The following is a 25,143-nucleotide window of genomic DNA, read 5'->3' as shown; positions in this document are numbered from 1 at the left end:
AGTTTTCGGCCCGATCGAATTTATAGACCGACTGTGGCGGACCCATTTCAGTTCAACGGTTACCGGCACTCGATCAGGGCCACAAGTGCACTAACATGTGTTGAAATTTTTTCCTGATCCAAGGGTGTGATTTAGTTAGATTTTGACGGTCAGAATCCTTAGATTTGGCCTGCAAGTGAATGACTCAATTCACTTAAGTTTCAGTTCGTTTTCTAAAGATATTCGCGTTTCTCACACACTTCGCTCCGGGCTCTAGTTGTGCTTTTCTGGTTACTATTAGGACTTGATTTCTGAGATAGTAGTCAAGTCCATCAAGGTGGTCATAACCGTATAGTTTCGCTGTCATCAAACTTTCGACGCACGATCCAGGTCCGATACGGAGTTTCAAAGTGCTCCTGAGAGCAACTGGGTTTAGAGATTGATCCTAGGTTTCTAGGTAATGTAGCATTAGCGGTTCTACTCATTTTGGGTCTTGTGGTTCATATTTAAAGTGGTTCAAGTTAATTCTACTGAGTATTCAGTTTAGTACTTAACTAAATTACGCCCTAATTATGACAGAATATGGTCCTAGGGTAGTTCTACGCCCTTTTCTGGCACTTTTAATCAGCATATTATTTTAATTATTTTTTTAATAGTTCATCATCAAGTTTAGTTCATCTCTACCAAATTTCATTAGATTTTATTCGTAAAAAATTTCTAAAAATTCTAGAAGCAGCAGCTGTCCAAACTAATAATTTTCAGATAGTTGTCACAATGACCTATATTTAACTATATTAAAATTTTTATTATATTATTCACTTATTTTTATATGAAACTAGAGTTATCAATCTTCAATCTGGCTTTTGAATCACCTAAATCGGAGTAATAATGAGGGAGATATGACTTTTTGAAGTCGGACGAAATAACTGCAGAAAATGGCAGGAAACGGGCCACCCGGCCCGCTGGCCGGCGAGGCCTCGCGGTTGCGGTGAGGTCATCACCGCTCGCTGTCCTATTTGGGGTAGTTTCACCACCCAATATTTGAAATGGGTGTATTTTACAAACCGGAATGAGTTATTTGACATGCAATATATGTTTTTGGGGTAGGAGAAGCTTATCTATCCAAATAGCCTACTTATTTCATGAGATTCCAAAAGTTTAATGGTTAAAAACCAATTTTATGTATTTAATTATTATTCATAGAAATTTTTAGTTTAAGTATTGTTCTTCATCACCTAAACTTTAAGATTTGAGTCTAATATGAAAGTACTTAGAAAAATTTGAAGATTAAGGTAGTGAAAGGTAAGATTTTTGAAGGAAATGAGAGATTTTGAAGGAAATGGTTGAAAGGGGATTTGAGACTTTGGGATTGAGTTTTTGAGAAGTAATTAAGGTGTTAGGATCGACCCATTGCCTAAGTACGTCTAACTCCAAGTTGGAAAAAATCCGGGGTGTTACATGAGTGAAATGGATTCTCCAAAAATTCATCATAGTGGCCCCACTGATTTTGTAAAAGCCAACCAAAGGTGTAACTTTTGCATGCTAACGCACAAGGATTCTGTTATGTAATTAGCTTCTTAGGAAAATTACACCCATATGTTGTTGCATCGTGTGGCCCACCCAAAACTTGAATCCACCCCATATTTTGGCCCCTTGCCTAACATCACCTTGTAAAATTGATGAAGGGAGTAGATTTCCCAAAAACCGATCAGAGTGAACCCCACCTATTATGCACAACACACTCTTTGTCAGTTAATGGCTAAATCCATGAGTCCCGAGAGGAGTCGATGAGAGGTAGGTAACCCGCGAGAAGGGATAGGGCTCCCTATCACCACCGTCATCAGACTTCTCCAAGACATCCACCACCCGTAAATACTTCAAATCCAGATCTGATTTTAGCCTATTCGATGGGAACATCCCCTTCGATTGCACCAAGGAGGACATTTGGGACATTTTCAGCAGACATGGTAGGTTGTTAGACGTATACATCCCGACCTTTCTGGGCATTTCAAAACCCAGGGGTTTTGCATTTGTCTGTTTCAGGTATGAGCAAGATGCACTAGTGGCAAGGGATATCTTAAACGATCGTAGGATTGATGGGAGAATCGTTTCAGTTAGATGGGCAAATGCTAAGCGATACCATACATCTGGGATCGATAGGAGAAAACCCCTCCCCAATTAGGCCACTTCGGTCAGGCGAGAGGGATTTAAACCTTCGGGTTCATATGCAGCAGCAGCCTTGTTGGCCATTCCGGAGCAAAACCTCAAGATGAAACAGGGTCTCTTGTATGATGGTATCCCTTCAGATGCTGAAATCACCTCCATTGCAGACCAGACAGCGATTGCTCGTCATCTTCAAGTGTTGAGCCTTGGTGTAGTGGGTATAGTGACTGGCCCGTCTGTCTCCGTCTTGAGAGTTACGACAGCTATTAGGGCATCAGCATTTAATTCCTTTGCTATTGATGTCGCCAGAATTACTCCCACGAAATTCCTAATTACCTTCAAATCGAAAACGGAATATACAAATTTTCTAAATGACGCCACCCTTCACACACGTATGGGGTTACGTTCTCTTTTTCCAAGGTGCTCAGATGAAGTTATAGGAGGAGAAGGCTTCTGGCTCAGACTATTTGGGATCCCAGCCCACGCTCGAATGGAAGCTGTCATCCTGGACCTAGGTAGCTATTTTGGCATGATTATCCAGATTGACACAAACAGCAAATATGGCCTATTCCAAGTCCATGCTCGTATCTAAGTAATCCTTCACCCAGGAGTCAATCTGAAGTAGGTCTTGAAGCTTCGAGTGACAGATAGAACCTTCCCCATTTTTTGCAGAAATGGAATCTTTTCTTGCCGCTGGGCCCTCCCCAACCCCACATAAAGCTCCTAATAGCCCATCCATAGTCTCTGAAAGAATGAAGGATTGGGTATTAAAGAAGTTCCATGATCCCTCTGTAGGAACCATATCCTACCCAGCCAATGTTCGAGAAAATGACGTCAGTACCATGGAGAGGATGAAAGTCTCTTTTCTTTGCCTCCTAGATGCTACAGATTATACAGTTGAAGACATTCAGCCACACCCACCAGATGTTTGTTGTGTTGTCTCAAACGAACTCAATGCCTCTGAGAGGGAAAATTCTCGACAATCAGAATTACCATCATCTAAAGGGCTGACACTGCATATTCCAGATCAACCGACAGCCCTTGTTAACTCACCTTCCCTACCTCAGAACCAACCCACTCAGTTAGCATCACAATCCCTTAACCGCAATGGCACTGCCAAGGGAGATCGTGTGCAAGGTATAGGGATACACCAAGATTCCAATATCCCTCACCCAGAGTAGGCCTCCCTGGCAAGCCAGGTAGCAGCTAAAAGCATAGATAGGGAGACTCACATCAATCTGAAATTGATGAGGCTCTGATCTAGATCGGCATGGACAGAGAAGTCCAAGAAGTGGCAAAGAGGCCAGATCTTTTCTCCTTATCTCCAATCAGAACTGAGGACTTCACTCTGTTGGTTCCCCCCCCCAGCTGTGCCAACTTCGGATAAGGCATCCCTCGGAGGATCTGTTCTAACAGGAAATAGAGAGCAGCCCTTTACTTCTCCAGCCCAACCTATTGCGTGGGAAGGCAGGGCAGAAGTTGAAGTCGACCTCTCTCCATTTTTCTCCTCTACTATTAGATCAGAGGATCTAAACGTGGCCAAAGAACTTTCTGATCACGAGGCAGTCTGTATCAGGGAGTAGACTTCTTTTGGGGATCTAAACGACCCCCACGTTTTGGTTGAGCTAGAAAACTCCTCAACCATTGACTAGAGAATATGCAATGGGGAGGAAGCTCTCCAAATTTAGAATTAGAACTCATCCAAGCATACTGAGAAGAATAAGCAATCTACCCCCAGTGAAAGACAAGTATCTAGGATGCTAAGGAGATGCAAGATCCATTCGACTAGGGGAGATTGGGAATGTAGGCTATGTAGGCGAAAGCAAAGGGCCGTGAACTCCAGATGTGTCACTGATGGATAAGATCATTGTTCGGAATGCTCGGGGCATAGGAAATCAACGGACCATAAGAACAACCAAGAGACTTATTAGAGACCATAATCCCTGGATCGTATCTATTCTTGAGACAATGCTTAGAGAGGATAAAAGAGTGGGAGTTGGCCTTGCTCTTGGCTTCCACTCCTCTTGCTCTAATGGAGAGGGAGGGGAAAATTTTTTGGGTGTTCTTTAGGAACACTATCTCTTTCTCTATTTTTAATATGACTAGTCAATCTATGTCAATAGTTGTAAGTCTACAGAATATTCCTTTACCTATATCTCTCACTTTTGTTTAAGCCAATTGTGCTAGGATTCTTAGGAGAACCCTCTAAGATGATCTGGCGTCTTTGTCCTCATCCGTGTGGTATATGGGCAGTGTGTGGAGACTTCAACGCTATTGTCGACGCTTCAGAGAGGAGAAGCCGCAGACGAGCAGACAGTCCTAGCTCCTTAGAATTCTCTGCTATGATTAATAATGTTGGGCTGATCAATGAGAGCTTCTCCGAAAATCGCTTCACTTAGAGCAACAACCAAGCTGGCGCATCCCAGGTTTGGGCAAGATTAGACAAGGTCCTTATGAATGCCAGTTGGTCCTCCTTCTTCCCCGCTTTTCAGGTCCAACACCTTCCCAGAATCAACTTTGATCACGCCCCGTTCCTTCTGTTATTCCCGTCTGGCGCTTCCACCAACCCAAAGCTGTTTAGATTCCAACGAATGTGGACTGATCATGATTCGTTCCATCAGGTCATCAAGACAGCTTGGGACAAAGAGGGTTCCCCTCACCCAATTTATAACATGTTGTTGAAGCTCAAATCAGTTAAACAGGAGCTAAAGGTCTGGAGTAAAGAAGTTTTCGGTAACATTTTCAAGAAGGTGCGACAGGCTGAATGTGTTCTAGCAGATCTTGAGGCTAAGACACAAGATCCATCAGTTATTGCAGGGCCCGCAAGCGAGCTTTAAGATGACTTAATGTCAACTACTGACAATGTCCACCATCTAAAGCTTATGTAGGAAATATATTGGAAGCAGAAGTCAAGAATTAACTAGCTAGCGGACGGTGATAGAAACTCTCATTTCTTCCACGCTTCAGCCACTGAGAAGCAGCGTAGAGTGGTCATCCGTAGTGTGCTGCTCGATTCGGGGCAGTCTTTAAAGGATCTGGCAGCTATTAGGGAAGCTGCGGTGGCCTTTTTCAAGCAGTAGTTCAACACTGTGGATGTTTTTACAGACAACCAGATCCTATGTGTTATTCCTCAGTTTGTCACACAGATGGATAACAACATGCTCATGGCTCCTCCTGCTCTCTTGGAGGTCTAGAGGGTTGTTCAGTCCATTCCCATTGATAGTGCCCCTGGCCCAGATGGGTTCTCCGGAGCTTTCTTTGCATCCTACTAGGATGTGGTTAGTCAAGATATTCATAAGGTCGTGTTGTTCTTCTTCATGGGTGGAAACCTTCCTAGGGCAGTTACAACATCTTTAATTTATTTAATCCCCAAGTCACTCTCGCCCAAGAGGTTCTCTGATTTCCGCTCGATTAGTCTCTGTAATTGCTTATACAAGATTTTTTCAAAAATCCTAGCTTCCAAGTTGAGCCAAGTGCTTCCTTCACTAATCTCGCCGAAGCAAGGGGCCTTCATCCCGGGCCATTCCATATCGGAGAACATAACTCTTAGCCAGGAATTATTCAGGGAGCTGCCCAGGAAAGTTCGGGGTGGGAACATGGTCCTTAAGCTGGACATGGAAAAGGCATACGATAAGGTGGATTAGGGCTTAGGCATACGATAAGGTGGATTAGGGCTTTCTCAAATAGGTTTTGCATTAGTTCAAGTTTAGCCTTTCCTGTGTGAACATGGTAGAAAAATTTTGGGCCAAAAATTGGTTCTCAGTGCTTCTGGATGGGGAATCAATTAGATTTTTCAAGTCTTTAAGAGGCCTACGTCAAGGGGATCCACTTTCCCCTAGCCTTTTCATTCTTTCAGCTGAGGTTTTGAGTAGGAGGCTCAAATGTATGATGGATCAAGGGCTATGCCTCCCTTTCAAGATCTGTAGAGGTTGTCCAAGGGTTTCCTACCTTCTGTATGCGGATGACACCCTCTTATTCCTTAACGGGGGCCTACCTTCGCTTCACGCTACTAAAGAATTCCTTGATTCCTACCAAGTGTTGTTGGGCCAATGCATCAACCTCTGTAAGAGCTCCTTTCAATGTTCTAATAAGATCCAGGCCTCCAGAGTTAGATCAATTGAGAGAGCCATCAGCATATCCAGGTCTCCATGCCCTTTACATACCTAGACATGCCTATGGCAATGGGCAAGCTGAAGTCCTGCACTTTTCAGCCATTGATGGATAGGATTGAAGGCTAGATTAGAGGGTGGTAGCCAAGGATCCTCTCTTAGGTTGGCAAAGCAGTGTTGGTGAAGCATGTTCTGGGAAGCATCCCAATCCACTCCATGGCGGCAACTTATATTCCATCTCAGGTCATGAATTCTCTAGAAAGGAGTTTTGCAAATTTCCTTTAGAGCTGGTCAGAGGGTAAGAGGAAGACGCATTGGAAGAACTGGAAGGTGATCGCATTGCCCAAAGATGAAGGCAGCCTGGGTGTGAGAAGGTTAGGGGACTTCATGAAGGTGTTTCACCTGAAAATGGCTTGGGGTATTTTCTTCAGTAAATCTGATAGCTTGTGGTGCTCATTTATGTCTGCCAAATACCACCAAGATGTAGTCTCGACTGGGACAGCTTGTTCTGTTGGGTTTTCATCTCCATTGTGGAAGAGAATCCTCCTCAAATTCCGTTCATGTCACCCCATGTTCAGGGGAAGATTGGAGAGGGTAGTTACAACCTATGGAGTGAGAATTAGACAGGGTTGGTCCTCTTTTGAACCTTGCAGTGACGCCCATTCCTGTGATGCTGATGGAGATGTCAGTTAATTAGTTTTTGGGTTCCAACGGTCCCTATCCTCCTTCCTCCGTTTTTGGCTTCTTACTGCAGGAAGTGGTGGACTATATATTCCAGGCAGGTTTCCGCTTATCAGAAGGCCCAGATGTAGTTTTCTGGCCTCTTTCTCCCTCAGGTAACTTCTCAATAAAATCAGCTTGGGACATTTGCAGATCGAGCCATCCTATTCATGATTGTTCCAAGTGGTTGTAGAATGTGAAGATGCCCCCAAGAATTTTTCATGTTGGCTTGGAGGGTGCTGCAGAACACAGTCCCGGTGGATGGGGCGATCCAGTCTCGCAGTATCCACTTGGCGTCTGCATGCATTTATTGCAGGAATGTTGCGGATCAGTCCAAATCAGTGGAGCCCGTCAACTGCCTGTTCTTGGATAGCAAGCTGGTGTAGGCTGTTTGGGAGCAGGTTAGGGCCATCTTTGGCATCAATGTCATGGCAGCAATGTCGTTGGAAGCAAGTCTTGCGCAATGGTGGAGCTCGTACTCAGCAAGTGTGAGGAAGACAAATCTACAAAAGCTAGCACCTTTTATCATTTGCTGGGAGATATGGAAATCCATAAATGTAGCAATTTTTTACGACAGACCGATCTCATTTCCAGCTCTGTTATCAAAGGTGAAGTGGTGGATTGCTTATATCAATGGGTAGTGCAGGGAATCTTCTGCTCTAGCGTCTGCCCTGTTCAATTTAAGAGGTCCTACGGGTTCAGCAGTCTCGAGGAATCTTTTCTCTCAGCCTGCGGTGATTAAGTGGACCAATCTGTGTTCAGATTGGGTAAAGATTAATGTTGATGTCTCCTCTAGAGGGAATCCAGGTTTATCAGGCAGAGGAGGTGTATGTAGGGGTGATATAGGGGATTTTATCTTTGCGTTCTCGATCAGTTATGGCAATGGCACTAACACATGTGCAGAGCTTCATGCCATACATAACGGCCTTTCCTTTTGTTGGTGCAGGGGCTTGTCTAAGGTAATGGTTGAATTAGATTCTCAGTTGGTAGTTAGCATTTTGAATGGGGCATCCCGTGGAGCTATTGGCTCAAAAGAATTGAGAACCTCAAGCTTTTGGGTCAGACTTGTTTTGTGTATATTTTTAGGGAGGTAAACTATCTGGCTGACGCTTTGGCCCGTTTAGGAAGTGACATGTTGAGGGTCAAATATTGCATATTAGACCCCAGTTATTATCGAATTTTATGAGCATGATATTGTTAACGTCATCTTTTAAGCGTGTTTGTATTGCAAGGTGAATTCACGAGCTTAGACTGAAAAAGGATGCTAAAAGCATGGATTTAACGCTCATGAGTCACTAAGGTAAGGGATGGATCCCAATGGACCAAGATCAATGGATTTACACGCCAGAGATCCGAGAAAATTGAGAAACTGAAGCTCAAGTGGCCTGAAAGTCAGCCAGAATGCAAGATCACAAGATTTCCACCATCCATTCGGCTCGAAACTTCATGCATGGCCTGAGGACCATAAATTTACCGTACACTTCAAATTTAAGCCATTAGATCCATGTGGAAGTGGCCCAATAAAGATATTAGAGGGCGCTAGCTATTAAAGAGCATCTTGACAATCCATAAGCGATCAAGGTTCAAACTTAGGTGTTAGAAAGAGCGTAAAAGATAACAAGTCTTGGTAAAATTTTGTCTCATTTGCATGGTGTAATCAGGAGATACGAACGACAGAAGTTATAATAAAAGAGAAGGGCAAATTTGTAAATAGATGTGCATGGCATCAAGCATACGTGAAGCAATTATATTTTTAACTGTGAATGATGTCCACACATCGATTGAGCGTGTGGCCCACCCTGCAGTCGGATCTACTTCAAACTTGAGGCCATGAGCCAACACTACGTACAAGAGTCGATGGAGGGAGTGGATTTCTAGGACAGGCATCGCAGTGGACCCCACCTATTTTTGCGCAGTACATCCAAATAGAGCCGTACGAAACGTACGAAACATTCAGTGACGGACGTGTTCCCACTGGGTTTTGACAGTGGGCCCCACCCATCATCCGTATTAACTATCTGGACCGTTCATTCATCCATTGGGGTGGCAAAAACTCATGCTTAGGTGGAATAATTACAAAATATCGCGAAAATTGGTTTTCAGCCCTTCAAACGCAATTCGGACGGCGGAGTAAACTATTCTGTGGGCCACACCAAATCTAATATGAAACCAGCCATTTCTTACTGGTTTTTCGATGTAATTGCAATGGATGGAGTGGATTTCATAAAAATTGAAAGGAGTGGGCCCCATCGACAGCCAGCGCAAGAAGCGCAGGCTCTGCTTCGCAGTCCGAAAAAATCGGACGCAACGTGCAGTTGTGGGCCATCACGATGGGCCAGCTCTTCGATCCAAACCGTCCAAACATTGGATAAGTGGGCCACAACCCTTCCTATGAAGTCAGAATAAATGACGCGGACGGATCTTTTCCCCAAACTCGGGCCAGACGTAGTTGTTTTGTGCATTTTTCTTATGCAGAAACAGAAGTCTGTTCCGCTGCGATTTGGACTGCGTAAAGAGGTCGGTTTATCCAACGCTAACCGACCTCCTGCTGCTGTTATAAAGGAGAAAAGAGAGGAGAAAGGGGGTATCATCATCCACCGCTGGGAAGCTGGGCATCAGATTCAATTTGCAGCCGTGACAGTGGGCAGCTGTGGAGGGGACGTGGAGCAGAGAGAGTAATATTTATTTTGTTTATTTTTACTGTTTCTTTCTTTTAAGATGTTTAGCCTAGTCATGTCTTTTCTTGGATAAACCTCTTAGCTAGGGCTAAGAGGTGTAGCTTATAGCAAGATGGGAGACTCTATTTTATGCTTTTAATTTAACTTAAATTTATGAACTGAATTTGATTTTAGTTTGATTATTAAGGGGAATGTTTTAAGTCTTTAATGGTCTGTTGTGACTGAAATTACAATGGGTCTGCAATGGATTTGAGCATGTTCCTTTTCCTTTATATGCTTATGACGTCAAGAAGCCCTATTATTCACCATCGTCTCCTGGGCATGGTTGGATGACGGTACCCTTCTTAACATTCATATCATGTTGATTGGTTGTTAATTAGTTTAATTCTATTGTTTACTTTGTCTCCTGGGCATGGTTTGGTGATGGAATCCATTCTAATTCATATAGCTTTCATCTCTTGAAAACTATATCAAAGGAAGTTCAGTCTAATTTTCATGGTTACACCCTTCAACTGGATGAAGATGGACTCTAAGTCCAGTTGAGTTTCTGATGCAGTCATAAGATCTCCCTGATCTCTACAAGTGGATCCTCTGAATCCCTAGTTTCCTTCCTCTGAATCCCTAGTTTCCTTCCTTTGAATTTCTTAAGTTGTAGATTAGTATTTCACTATTATTCTTCAAAATCATTCGATTTAGATTTCATCTTAATCTAGTTCTAGTTCTAGTAAGTTTCAGCTTACGTACAGGTTTCAATCCCTTGGGATTCGACCTCGGTCTTACCGAGTTTATTACTACATTACAACCCTATACTTGGGGAGTGAACATGACACCCAAACCTTCTCTTCTTTCTCTTCGCTAGTTGAGCTTCCTACTCAGGTTAGAGGGATCATTTTCCTTGATAAAGTGGGGCTGGGTGCCATTAGGGAGTGTTAGTTTTCTTGCCCCTTCGTGGTGTTTGTAAGTAGTTTTTTTTTCCTTCTCTTTTCAGGTAGCCATGATAGATTTGCCCAAATTTATTTCCCTAGGCAATCCCGAATGTAAATCTTATTGATGATTGAATGAATTCAGGGCCTCGGCAAAAAAAAAAAAAACTAACGTTAAACAAATCCCGCATGTTATGACTGCATCTGAGATATGCGTGCTAGCAAGGAATTTATGTAAATCCTTACGGTAAATATCACCCACAGTTTCACAACATGTGGCCCACTTAGGACTTAGATCGGGGCCCATATTTGAGACCATAACCAAAGTTAACCTTGCAAATGTGATGAACGGGATGGATCTTACAAAAGCTATTAGAAGTGGATCCCACCTAGCCCGTGTTTTTATCAAAAACCATAAGCACACGGTAACAGTGCCAGCTAGACTCGAGCACCTAGGAAAACCTCCTCCAAGAACGATCGAACTTGGCCCTTCTATCAAATCCAAACCATCCAGACAGTGGCCCTTGCAAATCCGATCCCAACATGGAAGTCCATAGGAAATAGAGAAACTACGCACGTTGGGTCACCAAGTTTTCTGGCAGACCCGGTTGCAACAACGAATGGAAGCCAGCATCCCAATGGAGAAAGGATGCTCCACGCTGAAAGAATTCCATTCTAATACAATCCGGGCCATTCAACCCATGCCTAAGGGAGAACCGATTCCCTCCACGGTGCCTAAAAGAAAGGAAAGAGAACTGAAATTTCAGTGTCTGCCTATTCCTCATGCAAGACAGAACTGACACTACCCACGTTATGCCTCACTTTAACATTACGCAAGAAACGCCGCTCGCCTTACGCATTCCTCTAAACCTAACGTAAGAATCCTCCAGAGACATAGGAACATCTATGCAATCCCACCTCTATCACTACCAAATACATATTCCAAGAGAATCAGAGAAAGAAAGAGAGGGAAAGAGAGATAGAGAGAGGAGTTCGGAGAGGTTGTGCAAGAGAATCTAAGAGAGAGAGAGAGAGAGAGAGAGAGAGAGAGAGAGAGGAGTTCGGACGGGTTGTGCAAGAGAATTGTAGAAAGAAAAAAAGAAAAAGAAGAGAAAAGAAAAGAAAAGGAAAGAAAGGAGTCTTTCAGAGAAAGAAGGAAAGAAAGAAAAAGTGAGAGAGAGTGGCATGTTGAGTCAACTCACCAAGTTCTGGACTGAGTTAGGGTCAGGTTCAAATCCATTTTACGTCCTGCAGTGCTAAGAACCCTGGTAGGGAGCATTCATCAAGCAGAGTCATGGGATTGACAAACTGACGATAAACGTTGAATGAGGTGAATTATTTGTTTACCTAATGTCTTGATTCAAGTTTTACTTAAATAGTTAGTTAGTTAAACCCTATACTTAGGCCATGAACATAACCCTAAAATTAATCCTAACCTTATAAAGTTTGCAACAAAGGATAGGATTGGAGTTGAAGGAGTGTGTATAAACATCTAGCATCGGACGAGTACGATTCGACTTTAGATGTGAGGGTTTATTCCTTTAATCTTACAGTAATTTAAGTTGATATGTTATTATCTTGCCTTTTACATATTATGTTTGATGTTACTGGGAATTCTCCCTGCAATTATATGTTTTACCATCAATTATCTGCCCTTTGGGATTTTAGTATAATGTTGATTACATGAGATCTTTATAAATTTATGTGGGGCGATGGATACAAGCCTTGCTCTTGCCTTTATCAATTTATTGAGTTGACCCTTGCTACTCTTCTCTTTTTTGAGTTGGCCATTGCCACTCTCCTTATTACTAAGTTGGCCTTACCACTCTTCGTGTTATTGAGTTGGCCATTGCCACTCTTCGTGTTATTGAGTTGGCCATTGTCACTCTCATATTTGTTGAGTTAGCCATTGCTACTCTCCTTATATTGAGTTGACCATTGTCACTATCCTCTTTGTTATGTTGGCCATTGTCACTTTTATATTTGTTGAGTTGACCATTGTCACTCTTCTCTTTATTATATTGGCTTTGTGCTATTTATCTTTAAGGCTTGGCCATGTGTCTTGATATTCCAGAACCCCTATGATTCAGTTTACATTATATATAAGTGCAAGTGATGTATTAAAAGGTATTACAACTAGTGACTTAATTATTATATCATGGACATAATTTCATGGGTTTTTGGGTAATGATGCATAAATCGATGTGTGTAATTTACAAATGCAGTGTCAAATCACTTTTGGGATTAGATGTCGCAAATAGTCGCTCCATGATCAAATCGTGTCACATAATTCAACTGACTCATGTGTTGTGCGCCTTGAGGTGTTCATGTAAATCCACGGTAGCATTGGCCATGCCGGTGAATATCCGTAGTTATGGGATGCGGGTCCAGTCAGATTTTTTATGAATCGTATTCCACATTATGATGGTCATTATGTATGATGAGCCGCACATACTTCATTAGGCATGCATCTCATGTAAGTTATTTACGCATGCTGATACCCTCGTATTAGTGGAGTACGGGACGTATCAGACCCTTACATTACTGTTATGAATCTCTTAAATTATTGTTAATCTTAAATGATAACCATCACTATGAGTAGGGCGTTGACCCTCTCCAACCGTACAGACAATGTAGGTGATGTACAGATTGAAAACCTAGAGGATCACCTCCCTATGGAAGAATATACTGAAATAATAAGAAGATAGTTTTATGATTTAGCTTTATATTTCTGCTGCGAACTCTAACATTGTAATTAAGCTTCCCTTGAGAAGGTATTTGATTATTTACTGGATTCTTTTACTCTGATGAAATAATCAATACAATCAATTTTATTCTTGTGAATGGATACCTTCATGAATGTAACTGGATGTGATCTAAATGAAAAAAAATGGTGTGATTTTTAAAGCATTCAAGTTTATACATTATTAACACCTGGTTATCTCGGGCACGAGTATGAACTTTAGCCGCGAAAATTTGGGATGTTACAGCTTGACTCGGCTCGAACTCAGTTTTAAGTCGAGTTGGGTGAGTTAACCGAGCTAACTCGGTTCATGTATAGCTCTATAGGTTTTATTTGCCATCCAATCTGTCTATAAGTTCACGTAAGCCTAGTTGAAGAGAAAAAACAAATATCAGCTTGATCCAAAACTTTTGTGGCCCGTTAATGTTCAATCGCCTTTGTTTCTTATGGTATGGTCTGTAAGTGTTGTGCACACTTTTGTTTGTCAATTTCGATGAGACAAAACATCTTAAGTGATGGAAAGTTCACCTTCAAAAAAGATGGAAAGTTCACCTTCAAGAACAAACCTTGAAGATTGGATAGTGCAAGAATAAGTTTAAGTTTTGGATAATTCTAGATGAATATTCAAGTTCTACTACTTTTCTAGTGGAAGATCAAGCTCCACCTTTAAGTAGAAGATTCATCTTATATACTTCAATATCCAGTTTTCTCAGGTATAAATGACCCTAGAAAGATCTTAGACTTAGGTGCTTTCAAATGTTAAACTTATACGGGTTTATATACTTTGGTTAGGCTTTAGTTCGACTAGTCTAAGCCTTGGTTCGACTAGTCTAAGCTATGATTTGACCAGTCTAAGTATATCTTCGACTAGTCCAAGATTCAAACTTAAAAAACATATATTTCTAGTGGTTTCTCGACCAGTCGAGTAGACTGCTCAATCAATCGAAGAAGTACCTTCGACAAGTCGAGGCGTGCTCGACTCGAAGTCCAGCGACTAATTTTTAGCACCCTCAAACAATCGAAGCCTGCGCTCAACCATTTGAAGAGGGCCCTCGACTAGTCAAGCAGGGCCTTTGGCCAGTCGAAGAACGATTTTATCCAATCATGCCCAAATTTTGATTTTTGGTTAGATCTTAGACGAGTCGAAGGAGACCTTAGATGAGTCGAAGCAACATCATTTCAGCCTATAAATAGAGGCCCTCTCTTATTCCGAAATTACCAATCCAAGCTAAGAAAAGCCTCCATTTAGAAAGAGAGAAGTCTCCACTATCATCAAGTTATTGCACGGTATTTTATATTTCTATTATATAGCTTTTGTTTTGATTCTTTAATCTTGCATTTATGAATCTTATTTTTTTTTAAAAGAGAGTAATCACTCTTCTTTTGAGATCTAAAGGATTCAAACAAGTAGCCTGAAGTTTGAATTAATTTAAAATCAATTTAGAACCTATAACCATTGATTGTATTACTGAACATTGAACATTCTACATCAAATGAAGCGGTTCTACGTATGGGCTATATCAAGAATGTCTTTAAATAAAAGATAAGTATCATTCTGTACTTTTGTTTTTGGTTTTTTGAGATATCTAGAAAATCTCTTGTATTGGTTTTGACTGAGATAGCCAGAAAATCTTAGCATGGGGTTTTGTTTATGATAGCCCATCTAAAAACACAACTGTATAGGTTTTAAGGTGAACTTGTGAAAACCTTATTTATTAGTGAATGTCAATATCATGTAGGTTGTGATTATTAGGAGTGGAGTAAGTATGGTTGTTAGAGAACAGTTGGTGTACACACCGAACCACTATAACTCCTGACGTTTGTGGTGAATGGTTTAAATTTTTGTATATGTGGTGAACGGTTGTAATTTGTTTATGCTTATGTGGTGAATGCTTGTAATAGATAGCTCTCTCTTGTCTCTTACTTAGTTTATGATCTTAATCCTTACTACGTTCATGAAATCAGGTTGTCCTACCTAAAACTCTGTTTTTGGTGTAAGATTATCCTATGAACAAAGTTTGAATCAATTTCTCAATACTACTGCTATTGAGATTAGTGATTTATTCTAATTTATTTATTATTTCAGTACCTTGAAATTTTTATTTGGCATAGTCCTATTCCCCCCCCCCCCCCCCCCCCAAGGACTGTTAGCTCGACTCTTTCATGGTCCACCTAATTGTTGGATTTGCTTCCTTTTTTGGATAATGCCCTAAAATTATTTGAAAAAACAGATGGAAAGGGTGTATACAGAATATACACAATGAGGTGGGCACCATAGTAAGGGCCACACCGTCTTGAGTGGGGTCGGCGTCTCACCGATGGTGCAGCACGTTCCAAGTGTAGAGAAAAAACTAGTAATGTTGACATGTGGAACTCTCGCGGGCTCCATCATGATGTATATATCAGATCTACACCGTCCATTCATTTTTCCATACCATTGTATGGAATGAAAATAAAATAAATAAATAAAAATCAAGGCAGATCCAAGGTTTAAATGGGACACATTACAGAAACAGTGGAAATTGGACACCCGTTTTTTAAAACTTCTTGGGGGCTTGAAGGCTCTAATTAAGCTAATATTTATATTTTCCCTTCGCTCAAGTACGTGTGACCTTATGAAGACATTATATGGCAAATAAACCTCATAATGGAACCTAAGAAGGTTTCAACAGTAGTTGTTCAATCCTCACTGCTTTCTATGGAGTGGTCCACTTGAGCTTCGGATGTGCCTCATTTTGAGCCTATGCTCTAGAATGATATGTAAAATTTGATGGACAGTGTGGATCTAAAACTTAAGTTATTGTGGGATCAAGAGAAGTTTCATACGGTAAAATTCAATGTTGTGTAGTAGGTAATCAGTTATCTTGTTAGATGGAGTCATTGGTGTAGACGTGGACCAATGAGAACCGATGGTACTAAATTTTCTTATGTCTTCAACTCAGACGATCTGCATTCATATACAATTAGAGCTAGGCATCAAGTCGAGTCAGACTGAGTTAGAGTCAGACCGAGTTAGGGTTGACCTGACTCGATCCGGTTTTGAACTCGACCCGACCTGAACTTGACCTAACTTGGTATCAAGTCCTGCATACCTAACCCAGACCAAGTCCGACCCAATCAAAAGTATCAAGTTGGGTCGAGTTGGTACTGAATTGGATCAAGAGAGATGAGGGGGAGAGAGAGAGAGAGAGAGAGTAGGAAGAGGGTGGTGGTGGTGGTGGGTGGCTGCCTGGCTTGAAAGAGGTGGAGTATGGAGGAGGGAGAGAGAGTGTTTGGGATTGGTTCGGGGTCGGGGTAGATTAGAGATACTTAGAAATTAGAGTTTTTTTATTATATATATATACTCGAATCCGAGTTGAGTCGGGTTTCAGATCGAGTCGAGTCTGAATGAATCAAGTTTTGGGTCAAGTCAGGTCGAATTACTAGTGACTCGACTTGACTTGGTTTGAGTTCGGATTGGCGAAGCCTACTCGGTTCCGACCGACTCACCCGTCCATTCGGATCGAGTCAGGTCTGAACGAGTCGTACGAGTCAACAGAGGCAAGTGGAGTCGTCCTGGCCCAGCTCTATTAATACAATTACATATGTTGAGGTGGGCCCCACGGTTTGGGTATCACTCTCCTAGCTCTATCCCGGTCGTCGCTAGTCGGCTTTCGCCCTGTGGGCACGGGCGCTGTAGGTCAAGTCCTGTCATTGGGACCCACTTGATGTAGGCGTTGCATATCTATGCTGTCGACCATCCGTTTTGCCAGCTCATGGGAGGTCATAGTCTAGAAACTGAAGCAGAAAATACGGAACACAACACAAGAAAAAGGGATTATTGAACGCCCATCATTAAAAATATTCTAAAGTCCACCATAATGTTTATTTGTCATCCAACCTATTGATAAAGTCAATCAAACTTAGTCGAAGGGACAACAAAAATAGCAGCTTGATTTCTGGACCATGTCCTAAAATAAGCGGGCAAAACAGATAAGCGGCATGGATATAAAACACATACTGGGCCTGACCCATACAGTTGTACTCCTGCCTGACTTAATCCGGACCCTTCCTTTACCTCTGCAGGGATGTACCCGTACCTTTACCAAGTTGAAATCGGACGGACATGTGGCAATCATTTTTTTTTATAGAAGAAAAGTTGTGAGGCTTTGAGCACCAAACCCACGTGATACACGAACCATGGTTTGTCAGGTCGAAAACAGGTTGGCTACTCCCCCTGCCCCAGCCTGGTGGCTGGCGGTCGGTGCTCTGTGGGCCCCACCATGATGTCTGTGTTTCATCTATTCCGTTCATCCATTTTTAAAGATCATTTTAGGGCTTGATCCCAAAAATGAGAGGGATATAAATGTCAGGTAGACCACACCACAGGAAAATAATAGTGATTGAATATCCAACATTAAAATCCTCTTAAGGTCCACTGTACTGTTTATTTGACATCCAATATTTTGATTAGGTCATAAAGACCCATATGAAAACAAAAAACAAATATCAGCTTGATCAAAAACTTTTATGGCCCCCAAAAAGTTTTTAATGGTCGACATTCATTCAAAACTATTTCGTGTAATGTGGTCCCATTGAGATTGGGATATACCTCCTTTTTGGTCTCATAACATAAAATAATCTATAAAAATAGATGGACAGCATGGATGAAACACATACATCATGGTGGGGCCCACAGAGCACCGACCACCAGCCACTGGATGGTGGCAGGGGGAGTAGCCAATCCGTTTCCTGTCAGGTCACGCCATGTGGGTAAGGACACAGATTGTGCTAAGTAACTCTACACGCTATGGACACGGATTACGACGTTCTACCCTCCAAAGTAGAGCTGGGCTTCGGACCGAGTCGAATCGGATTGGGTCTAACTCAACTCGGCTCGAAATTTGCAGGGCCTGACCTGAACTCGATTCGATCCGGCACTGAGTCCGAGCCATCTAACTCGAACCGATCCGAACCTCTGCTGGCTTGAACCGATCCGAGTCCGACTTAGTCAGGAAACCCGAGTTGGATCAGATTGGGCAAGGTTCAGATCGTTCATTTTTTTCAACGGTGTGGAAATCATTACTCTCATTGTTTCCTATGGTGCGATCTACTTAATTATTAGATATACTTAAAATTTAGTATCAACCCCTAAAATGATCTGGAAAAAGTGATGGACGGTGTGGATAAACCAAAAAATTCAAGACGGCCCCCACATAGTTTACTCAGTAGGAGAAAAACTCACTACTTGTTTAAAGCTCACACCAGCTTATAGCTTCCTGAAGAAGCTTCAAGTACTGCTGACAGTCTGCTGTCTGTAGCTAGCTGACACCAACTATATAGCAGCTCTAGGTACGTGTTGTGCGAAGACAAGCATTGACGCTCCTCGAGCTCCGAGTTGTACGAGCACTGATGCTCCCATTAGGTGGGCCATACCAAGCTTCCTGTATCAGGAACTTCTCGTTACAGGCTTTACGAGAGTTCCTCACCTTCATGTAAGTGCAAATTCCTATGTGGGCCAAGTAGGCCCACATATGATTAACAACAACCGTCGGATAGGACTTTTACATTGTTAATAGGAACATGGCCCAAAAATAAACATGAATGTATAACTAAAAAGCCACTCAATCATGGGCATGCTAAATGGACGGTTACAGTAACAATGGTATGGCCATCAACTTTGGACGCCCTTTTTTTAAAGGTCAGGATCGTCTAAAAATGGCTGTTTTGGGTCCAATTTCAATCCACCACTGTCACTCCTATCCTGTGGTTTCACCTTGACATACGAGGCTACTTGGGCCCACACACGGTACAGGGAATTCCTATCCATTGATTTATACAAGCACACGCATATATAGACAAACCTGACATTAGTGGATTTGCTGGTAACGATAAGGTGAGATTGAGATCCATTGCTCGCCTGCTGCTTCTCCCCTGACAAAAGAAAAAAAGGTATGATGAGCTGACCATCGTCTACACGGTAGGGCCCACTAGTCTACAACTTGGATGTGTGAAGAAGTGGAGAAACTCACGTAGAAGGCGGTGATGGTGCCAGCGGAGTTGCCGGGGACGAGCTTCAATTGCATGGTGATCTCGCCGAAGAGATAGGAATGCTTGGATTGGAAGCCAGAGCCGGAGGTTTTGTCGAGAGATAGGATTAGACGATTCCCATTGTCGAGAATCTTAGCACGGCCATTACCCCACGTGATATCGAAGTCTTGTTGGAAGTTATTTGCAGAGGTTGCCATTGATGAAGTTGATAATACCAACATTACTAGCATTACTTTGGCAATCCAGGAGAAGGAAGAAGAAGAAGAAGAATCCATTTTCATAGAGAGAGAGAGAGAGAGAGAGAAATTGTATTGAGGAGGTGTGGGATGTTGATGGGTAGAAGGTCTCTATAAATATGAATGTAGAGAGAGATGAAAGGAGGGAAAGCAATATCAGAGAAGGAGAGCTTAGTTAGTTGTCTTCTTGCTGTAAAGACTTTGAAAAGCAACCACTTCAATTTCAAACTGATAATTACATATTCCACGTCGGACGGTCCGAATCAAATCCAATCAGATCGGATTACGGATCGGGTCAGTTTAGAACAGGCGTTATCCGTACCTGACCCGAAAATGTTTCAGATCTGGATGGGGCTACCCGATCTTGACCGATCCAGACCATCGGTTCTGTTCGAATCAGGTCGGATCAGGTCTGATCGGGTCGGATCCACCAGATCGGATCTAAAATGCCCAGCTCTACTCTAAGGCCGGACTCGTCCTAGCAAGAGCTTTGTAGGGGCTACAGTAACGTATGTGTTTTATCCACGCCGTCCATCCAATTTGCCAGATTATTTTAGCATATCAACCAAAAAACGAGATAGATTCGAAACTTAAATGGACCACACCACATTTTTAAAAAAAGGACTGAACGGCTTAGTGTTGAAAACTACTTGAGGCCACCGAAGTTTGATATTTGTTTTTATCTTCGTCTATGCCTAGTTCACGCCTTTAATTAGAAACAATCACCATTACGACCATATCGAAACGTTTAGGGCCTGTTTGGCCCGGCAGATTAAGAGGGATGGGATGGTAAATTTTCGGGATATGCCAAACGAGCCAAACAGACCTGATGAACTTGTCCAGGATATAGTAAACCCATGGATCTTAAACCAATCCACTAACATCACCATCATTATGTTAAAATTGATCCCATCCCTCCTAATCACGTTCAATCTTGTCTGGGGTGTGTTTGGTTGGATGGATTAGAAGGGATTGGAAGGTAAAATCCTAGGACAGGCCAGGTGTGCCAAACAGACTCGGTGAACTTGTCCCGGGATATAGCAATCCCACGGATCTTAAACCAATCCACTCACACCACCATCATTACCTTAAAATCCATCCCATCCCTCCTAATCCCATGGGATCTGTCTGGCCAAACAGGCCCTTAGGAGCGTGGATTTGGAACCCCATGGGGCCTGTTTGGGAGCGTGGATTTAGAACCCCATGGATTTGCAATCCTCCCAGTGCGTTTAACACCATGGAGTGTGAATCAACTTTAATCCAAAAGTACCTATCCATGGCATATTCACCGGGGTTTGAATTTAATTGTTAAATTAACTTTAATATTTCTAATTAGTGAGATATGTAATTTTTTACACAATGATTGTGATAAGCCTGCTGAAATGTATGCTTTACCTGAAAGTAATGAAATTCCAAGTCTTAGATGGGCCACAAGCACAAGGTCATGTCTGAGTGACTAACCAACGATTTTTAATCATTGATTTACATGGACAATGTTTGAACGGTGCTGGACAATGTTTGGACGGTGCTAATTTACATGGACAATGTTTGGACGGTGCTGATCATCATTGGTGAGCCATGTGCCCTATAAAATGATAGTATATAGTGACACACATGTTACACCTGCAACTATTGAAATGATTTCAGGTGTAATTCAAGCTCTCACTGTGGATTACAAACCCCCTCAAAGAGGTTTAGTTTAAGGGAATGATAAATTACTTGGGGCTTCAATAAGATGTTATGCCTGTTAATTGTGACAGGTGCTAAATTAATTTGGGGAAGAACTCGGTTTATCATTTTAGAACTAAACATATTGATGTGAGTCATCATTTTATCTGATAGGTGCAAGATGAAGGCAGTGTGACTCTCGAGAAGATATATACAAGCATGAATCTTATGGATGTGCACCAATGTGGTTTCTAAAGAGAAGTTCAAGTTCTGTGTGACTTCTTGTTTGCTTACCTCTAAGTGCAGAAGTTTATAAGTAATATCCTGTGAATAAAGGGTTGATCCCACGAGGAGATAATTTATGAGAATGAAAAAATTATATGCAAAACTAAGTAATTGAAACTAAACGAATGATTTAATTTTGAAGGTTTTAAATGTATGGAATTTAATTAATTTGAAAACAACACCCAAGCTTTAAAGTTACACTCATAGGTTAATATTCCATTAGTCATGATGACTTTGATAACACAATTAGGATCTAAGCAATATTGTCAACTTAATCGAAAAATAAAACAGTTTAAATATTTTTAATAAATGATACAAAATATTAGAGAATCATGGATTACTACCATTAATTTATATTCTCAAGAGTCAGTGATTTTAAGCATTTAATATCCATGAGATAATGAATCAAAGAAATATAGAAGGTTGAGAACATCTCCCATCTAAGAAATCTAACTAATCCAGGTTAAGCCTATCCATCAATATGGATCTCATATGATGGAAACATATGGATCTCACATGAGGATAAAAAATCTAAACCTAGATAATTGATAACATACATACATCATTCATCTCATCATTAAAAAAATCATTCATCATAATTTATGATATCATTAAACCAATGTGCTTCCCTTCTAGCTTGGGCTAGAGGGAACTAAAAAAACGTAACAAAATTACAGAATAGAAAAGCAACAAGAAAGAAAATAAATAAATAAATAAATATCTAAAAAAAACTAGTAAAGATCTAAAAACCCTAGATCTTGTCCTTGAATGCTTTGAATGATATTTAGGAATGCCATGGGAAGCCCTATTTGTAAGTGGGGAACTCCCTCCTTTAAACTGGTTTAAAAAATTTGAAAACTGCCTCAAATTTTCTCACTCCGCGTAGGCTCCGCATAAACACTTCGATGACATCGAGCAGCCTTCAATGTCATCTAAGACTAGCTTCGACAACATCTTTGATGTCATCGAAGACTGTATCCAATTTGTCTAGTAACCAACATGATTTTCCTGTAATTCTTCGATGTCATCTAAACTCTTTGCTGGCTTCGATGACAGCTTCGATGTCATCTAAGCTCAAATCCTGCGAATTTCTACACTTCCATTTCCACTTAATTTTCTTGACTCTTGAGGTCTTGAAATCTTTAATCTTGATTTCCAAAAGTCCATTATTTGCCTTGGTGATTCTTGAGCATTAAATCCACACTTTTAACATTGTTTTTATTCTAAGCTCTCAAATTCACCTTACAATACAAACATGAGTAAAACATAACAGTAAGCAGGTTCATAAAACCAAGATATAGATGGAGGAAAATATGAAATATTTTCCACTCAACACTTCTCTAGGTCTGGCAAGGATAGAGTAAAGGAGTGTGCACGAGAAGTGATGATTGTAGAGTTATGATAGAGACAAAGTAGATATTGAGGATCGAAACATGATATGTTGCAGTATAAATATTAAAGTCATGGTAGAGATTGTTGAAAATCATATGCCTCAAATGTATGTTGAAACATGTGCCATTGATCAGTCGATGGTCTGATCGACAAGTCGATGGATATCGAAGATATTCGATTCATTTTGTAAAATTCTCTGGACTATTTTTGTCGAAAACTCTATTTGACAAGTCGACTTGACCAATCGATGCATCTCGACCGGTCGAATAAACAAATCGATGGATTGCACAATTTTGAACATTTTTGTGCGGTTTGTTTATATTTTCATTTTACCTTTTATATATATGGATGTAATTAGAGGATTGTGGTTAAGATTAGATGTACTCAAGGGTTTGAGAGGATTTTGGAGAGAGAAAAAGCTAGGTTTTTCTCTTGGAATTTGAATCGGTAAGGTTTCATCTCTTATAACTTTCTTATTCACCATGCATTATCGCTTTGTGCCGTAGATAAAACAAGGGTTAATAACCCTTGCTTTTCCTGCCTGCTAATTGTGATTCACTGACGGCCAAAAGCTGTTGGGGAAGCCACCATACAACCTACTTTGGTCATTTTTATTTTATTTTTTGTGTTACTTTGTTTGATTAATTCCACTTTTTATTCTAAGCTCTCAAATTCACCTTACAATACAAACATGAGTAAAACATAACAATAAGCAGTATAATGTTCATAAAACCAAGATATAGATGGAGGAAAATATGCAATATTTTCCACTCAACACTTCTCTAAGTCTGGCAAGGATAGAGTAAAGGAGTGTGCACGAGAAGCGATGATTGTAGAGTTGTGATAGACACGAAGTAGATATTGAGGATCGAAACATGGTATGTTGCAGCATAAATATTAGAGTCATGGTAGAGATTGTTGAAAATCATATGCCTCAAATGTATGTTGAAACATGTGCCATTGATCAGTCAATGGTCTGATCAATAGGTCGATAGATATCAAAGATATTCGATTCTTTTTGTAAAATTCTCTGGACTATTTTTGTCGAAAACTCTATTCGACAAGTCAACTTGACCAATCGATGCATCTCGACCGGTCGAATAAACAAATCGATGGATTGCACAATTTTGAACATTTTTGTGCAGTTTGTTTATATTTTCATTTTACCTTTTATATGTATGGATGTAATCAGAGGATTGTGGTTAAGATTAGATGTGCTCAAGGATTTGAGAGGATTTTGGAGAGAGAAAAAGCTAGGTTTTTCTCTTGGAATTTGAATCGGTAAGGTTTCATCTCTTATAACTTTCTTATTCACCATGCATTATCGCTTTGTGCCGTAGATAAAACAAGGGTTAATAACCCTTGCTTTTCCTGCCTGCTAATTGTGATTCACTGACGGCCAAAAGCTGTCGGGGAAGCCACCATACAACCTACTTTGGTCATTTTTATTTTATTTTTTGTGTTACTTTGTTTGATTAGAATGTGGTGGTCTACCTCTCACAATCATAACACTTGGAAGGGCACTCAAGAGGTGTGAACGATCTTAGGGTGTGGATGTACTATCCGGACTGAAAAAGTCTGCCCAAGCGATATGGAGGGCATGAAGGACAAGGTCTACCAGTCCATCAGAGTAAGCTACAACCGTCTGCTCCCTGAGTTGAAACCTGGCTTCTTGTTTTGCTGCCTATTTCCTGAAGACTATAATATTGATGTGGATGACATGATCAGATATTGGAAGGGGGAAGGCTTTCTGGGAGATGCTGAAATTAAGTTTGGAGGAAACAATGGACAAATGATACTAATGGGTTTAACAACTCAAAGCTTCTTGTTTTTTATTGGAATGTAAGGGCAAAAGGTTTGTAAAGATGCACGATGTGTTTAGAGATGTTGCCATTTATATTTTGTCAAAAGATGATGAAGAATATAAATCCTTGGCAAGAGCTGGTGTAGGATTTGAAAGGCTTGCCACAAGGGAAAAAGTAGGGTGAATACAAGGATTTCTCTCTTCCAGAGTGAAACAGGAATTGCAGGAAGGGATGTGTTGCCCTAAACTGCTAATATTGCTAATGGGAGAAAATCTGAAGTTGAGCGAAATACCAGGTTGGTTTTTGAAAGGGACAAAAGCCCTTCGGGTTTTGGATCTAAGCAAAACTTCTATTAGTAGGCTGCCAACGTCACTGTCAGAACTGAAGAACTTAATAGGTGCTTTATTTGAGT

The 25,143-nt window shown here is 41.1% G+C and overlaps 1 protein-coding gene across 1 annotated transcript; it reads right to left on the bottom strand.

Annotated features, from left to right (window-relative positions):
• Nucleotides 1-5,089: 5,089 nt before the first annotated feature.
• On the bottom strand, nucleotides 5,090-19,542 carry LOC131224202 (xyloglucan endotransglucosylase protein 8-like). Its single transcript, XM_058219739.1, has 3 exons — nucleotides 19,327-19,542; nucleotides 19,159-19,228; nucleotides 5,090-5,229 (listed from the first exon to the last, which is right to left on the bottom strand). The coding sequence occupies exons 1-3, from the start codon at nucleotides 19,540-19,542 to the stop codon at nucleotides 5,090-5,092; spliced, it is 426 nt and encodes a 141-aa protein (XP_058075722.1).
• Between the last annotated feature and the right edge of the window lie 5,601 nt (nucleotides 19,543-25,143).

Source organism: Magnolia sinica, chromosome 13 (assembly GCF_029962835.1).
Source record: "Magnolia sinica isolate HGM2019 chromosome 13, MsV1, whole genome shotgun sequence".
NCBI lineage: Eukaryota > Viridiplantae > Streptophyta > Magnoliopsida > Magnoliales > Magnoliaceae > Magnolia > Magnolia sinica.
Note: the sequence above shows the minus strand (reverse complement) of the source record. Positions and strands in the feature narration are given on the sequence as shown.

Coding starts and splice junctions, on each gene's coding strand:
- LOC131224202 (XM_058219739.1), bottom strand. CDS start 19,542: ATGGCAACCTCTGCAAATAACTTCCAACAAGACTTCGATATCACGTGG. Junction 19,229..19,326: donor GCACCATCACCGCCTTCTAC/GTGAGTTTCTCC, acceptor TTCTTTTGTCAG/GGGAGAAGCAGCAGGCGAGC. Junction 5,230..19,158: donor AGCAAATCCACTAATGTCAG/GTTTGTCTATAT, acceptor AAACATCCACAG/TGTTGAACTACTGCTTGAAA.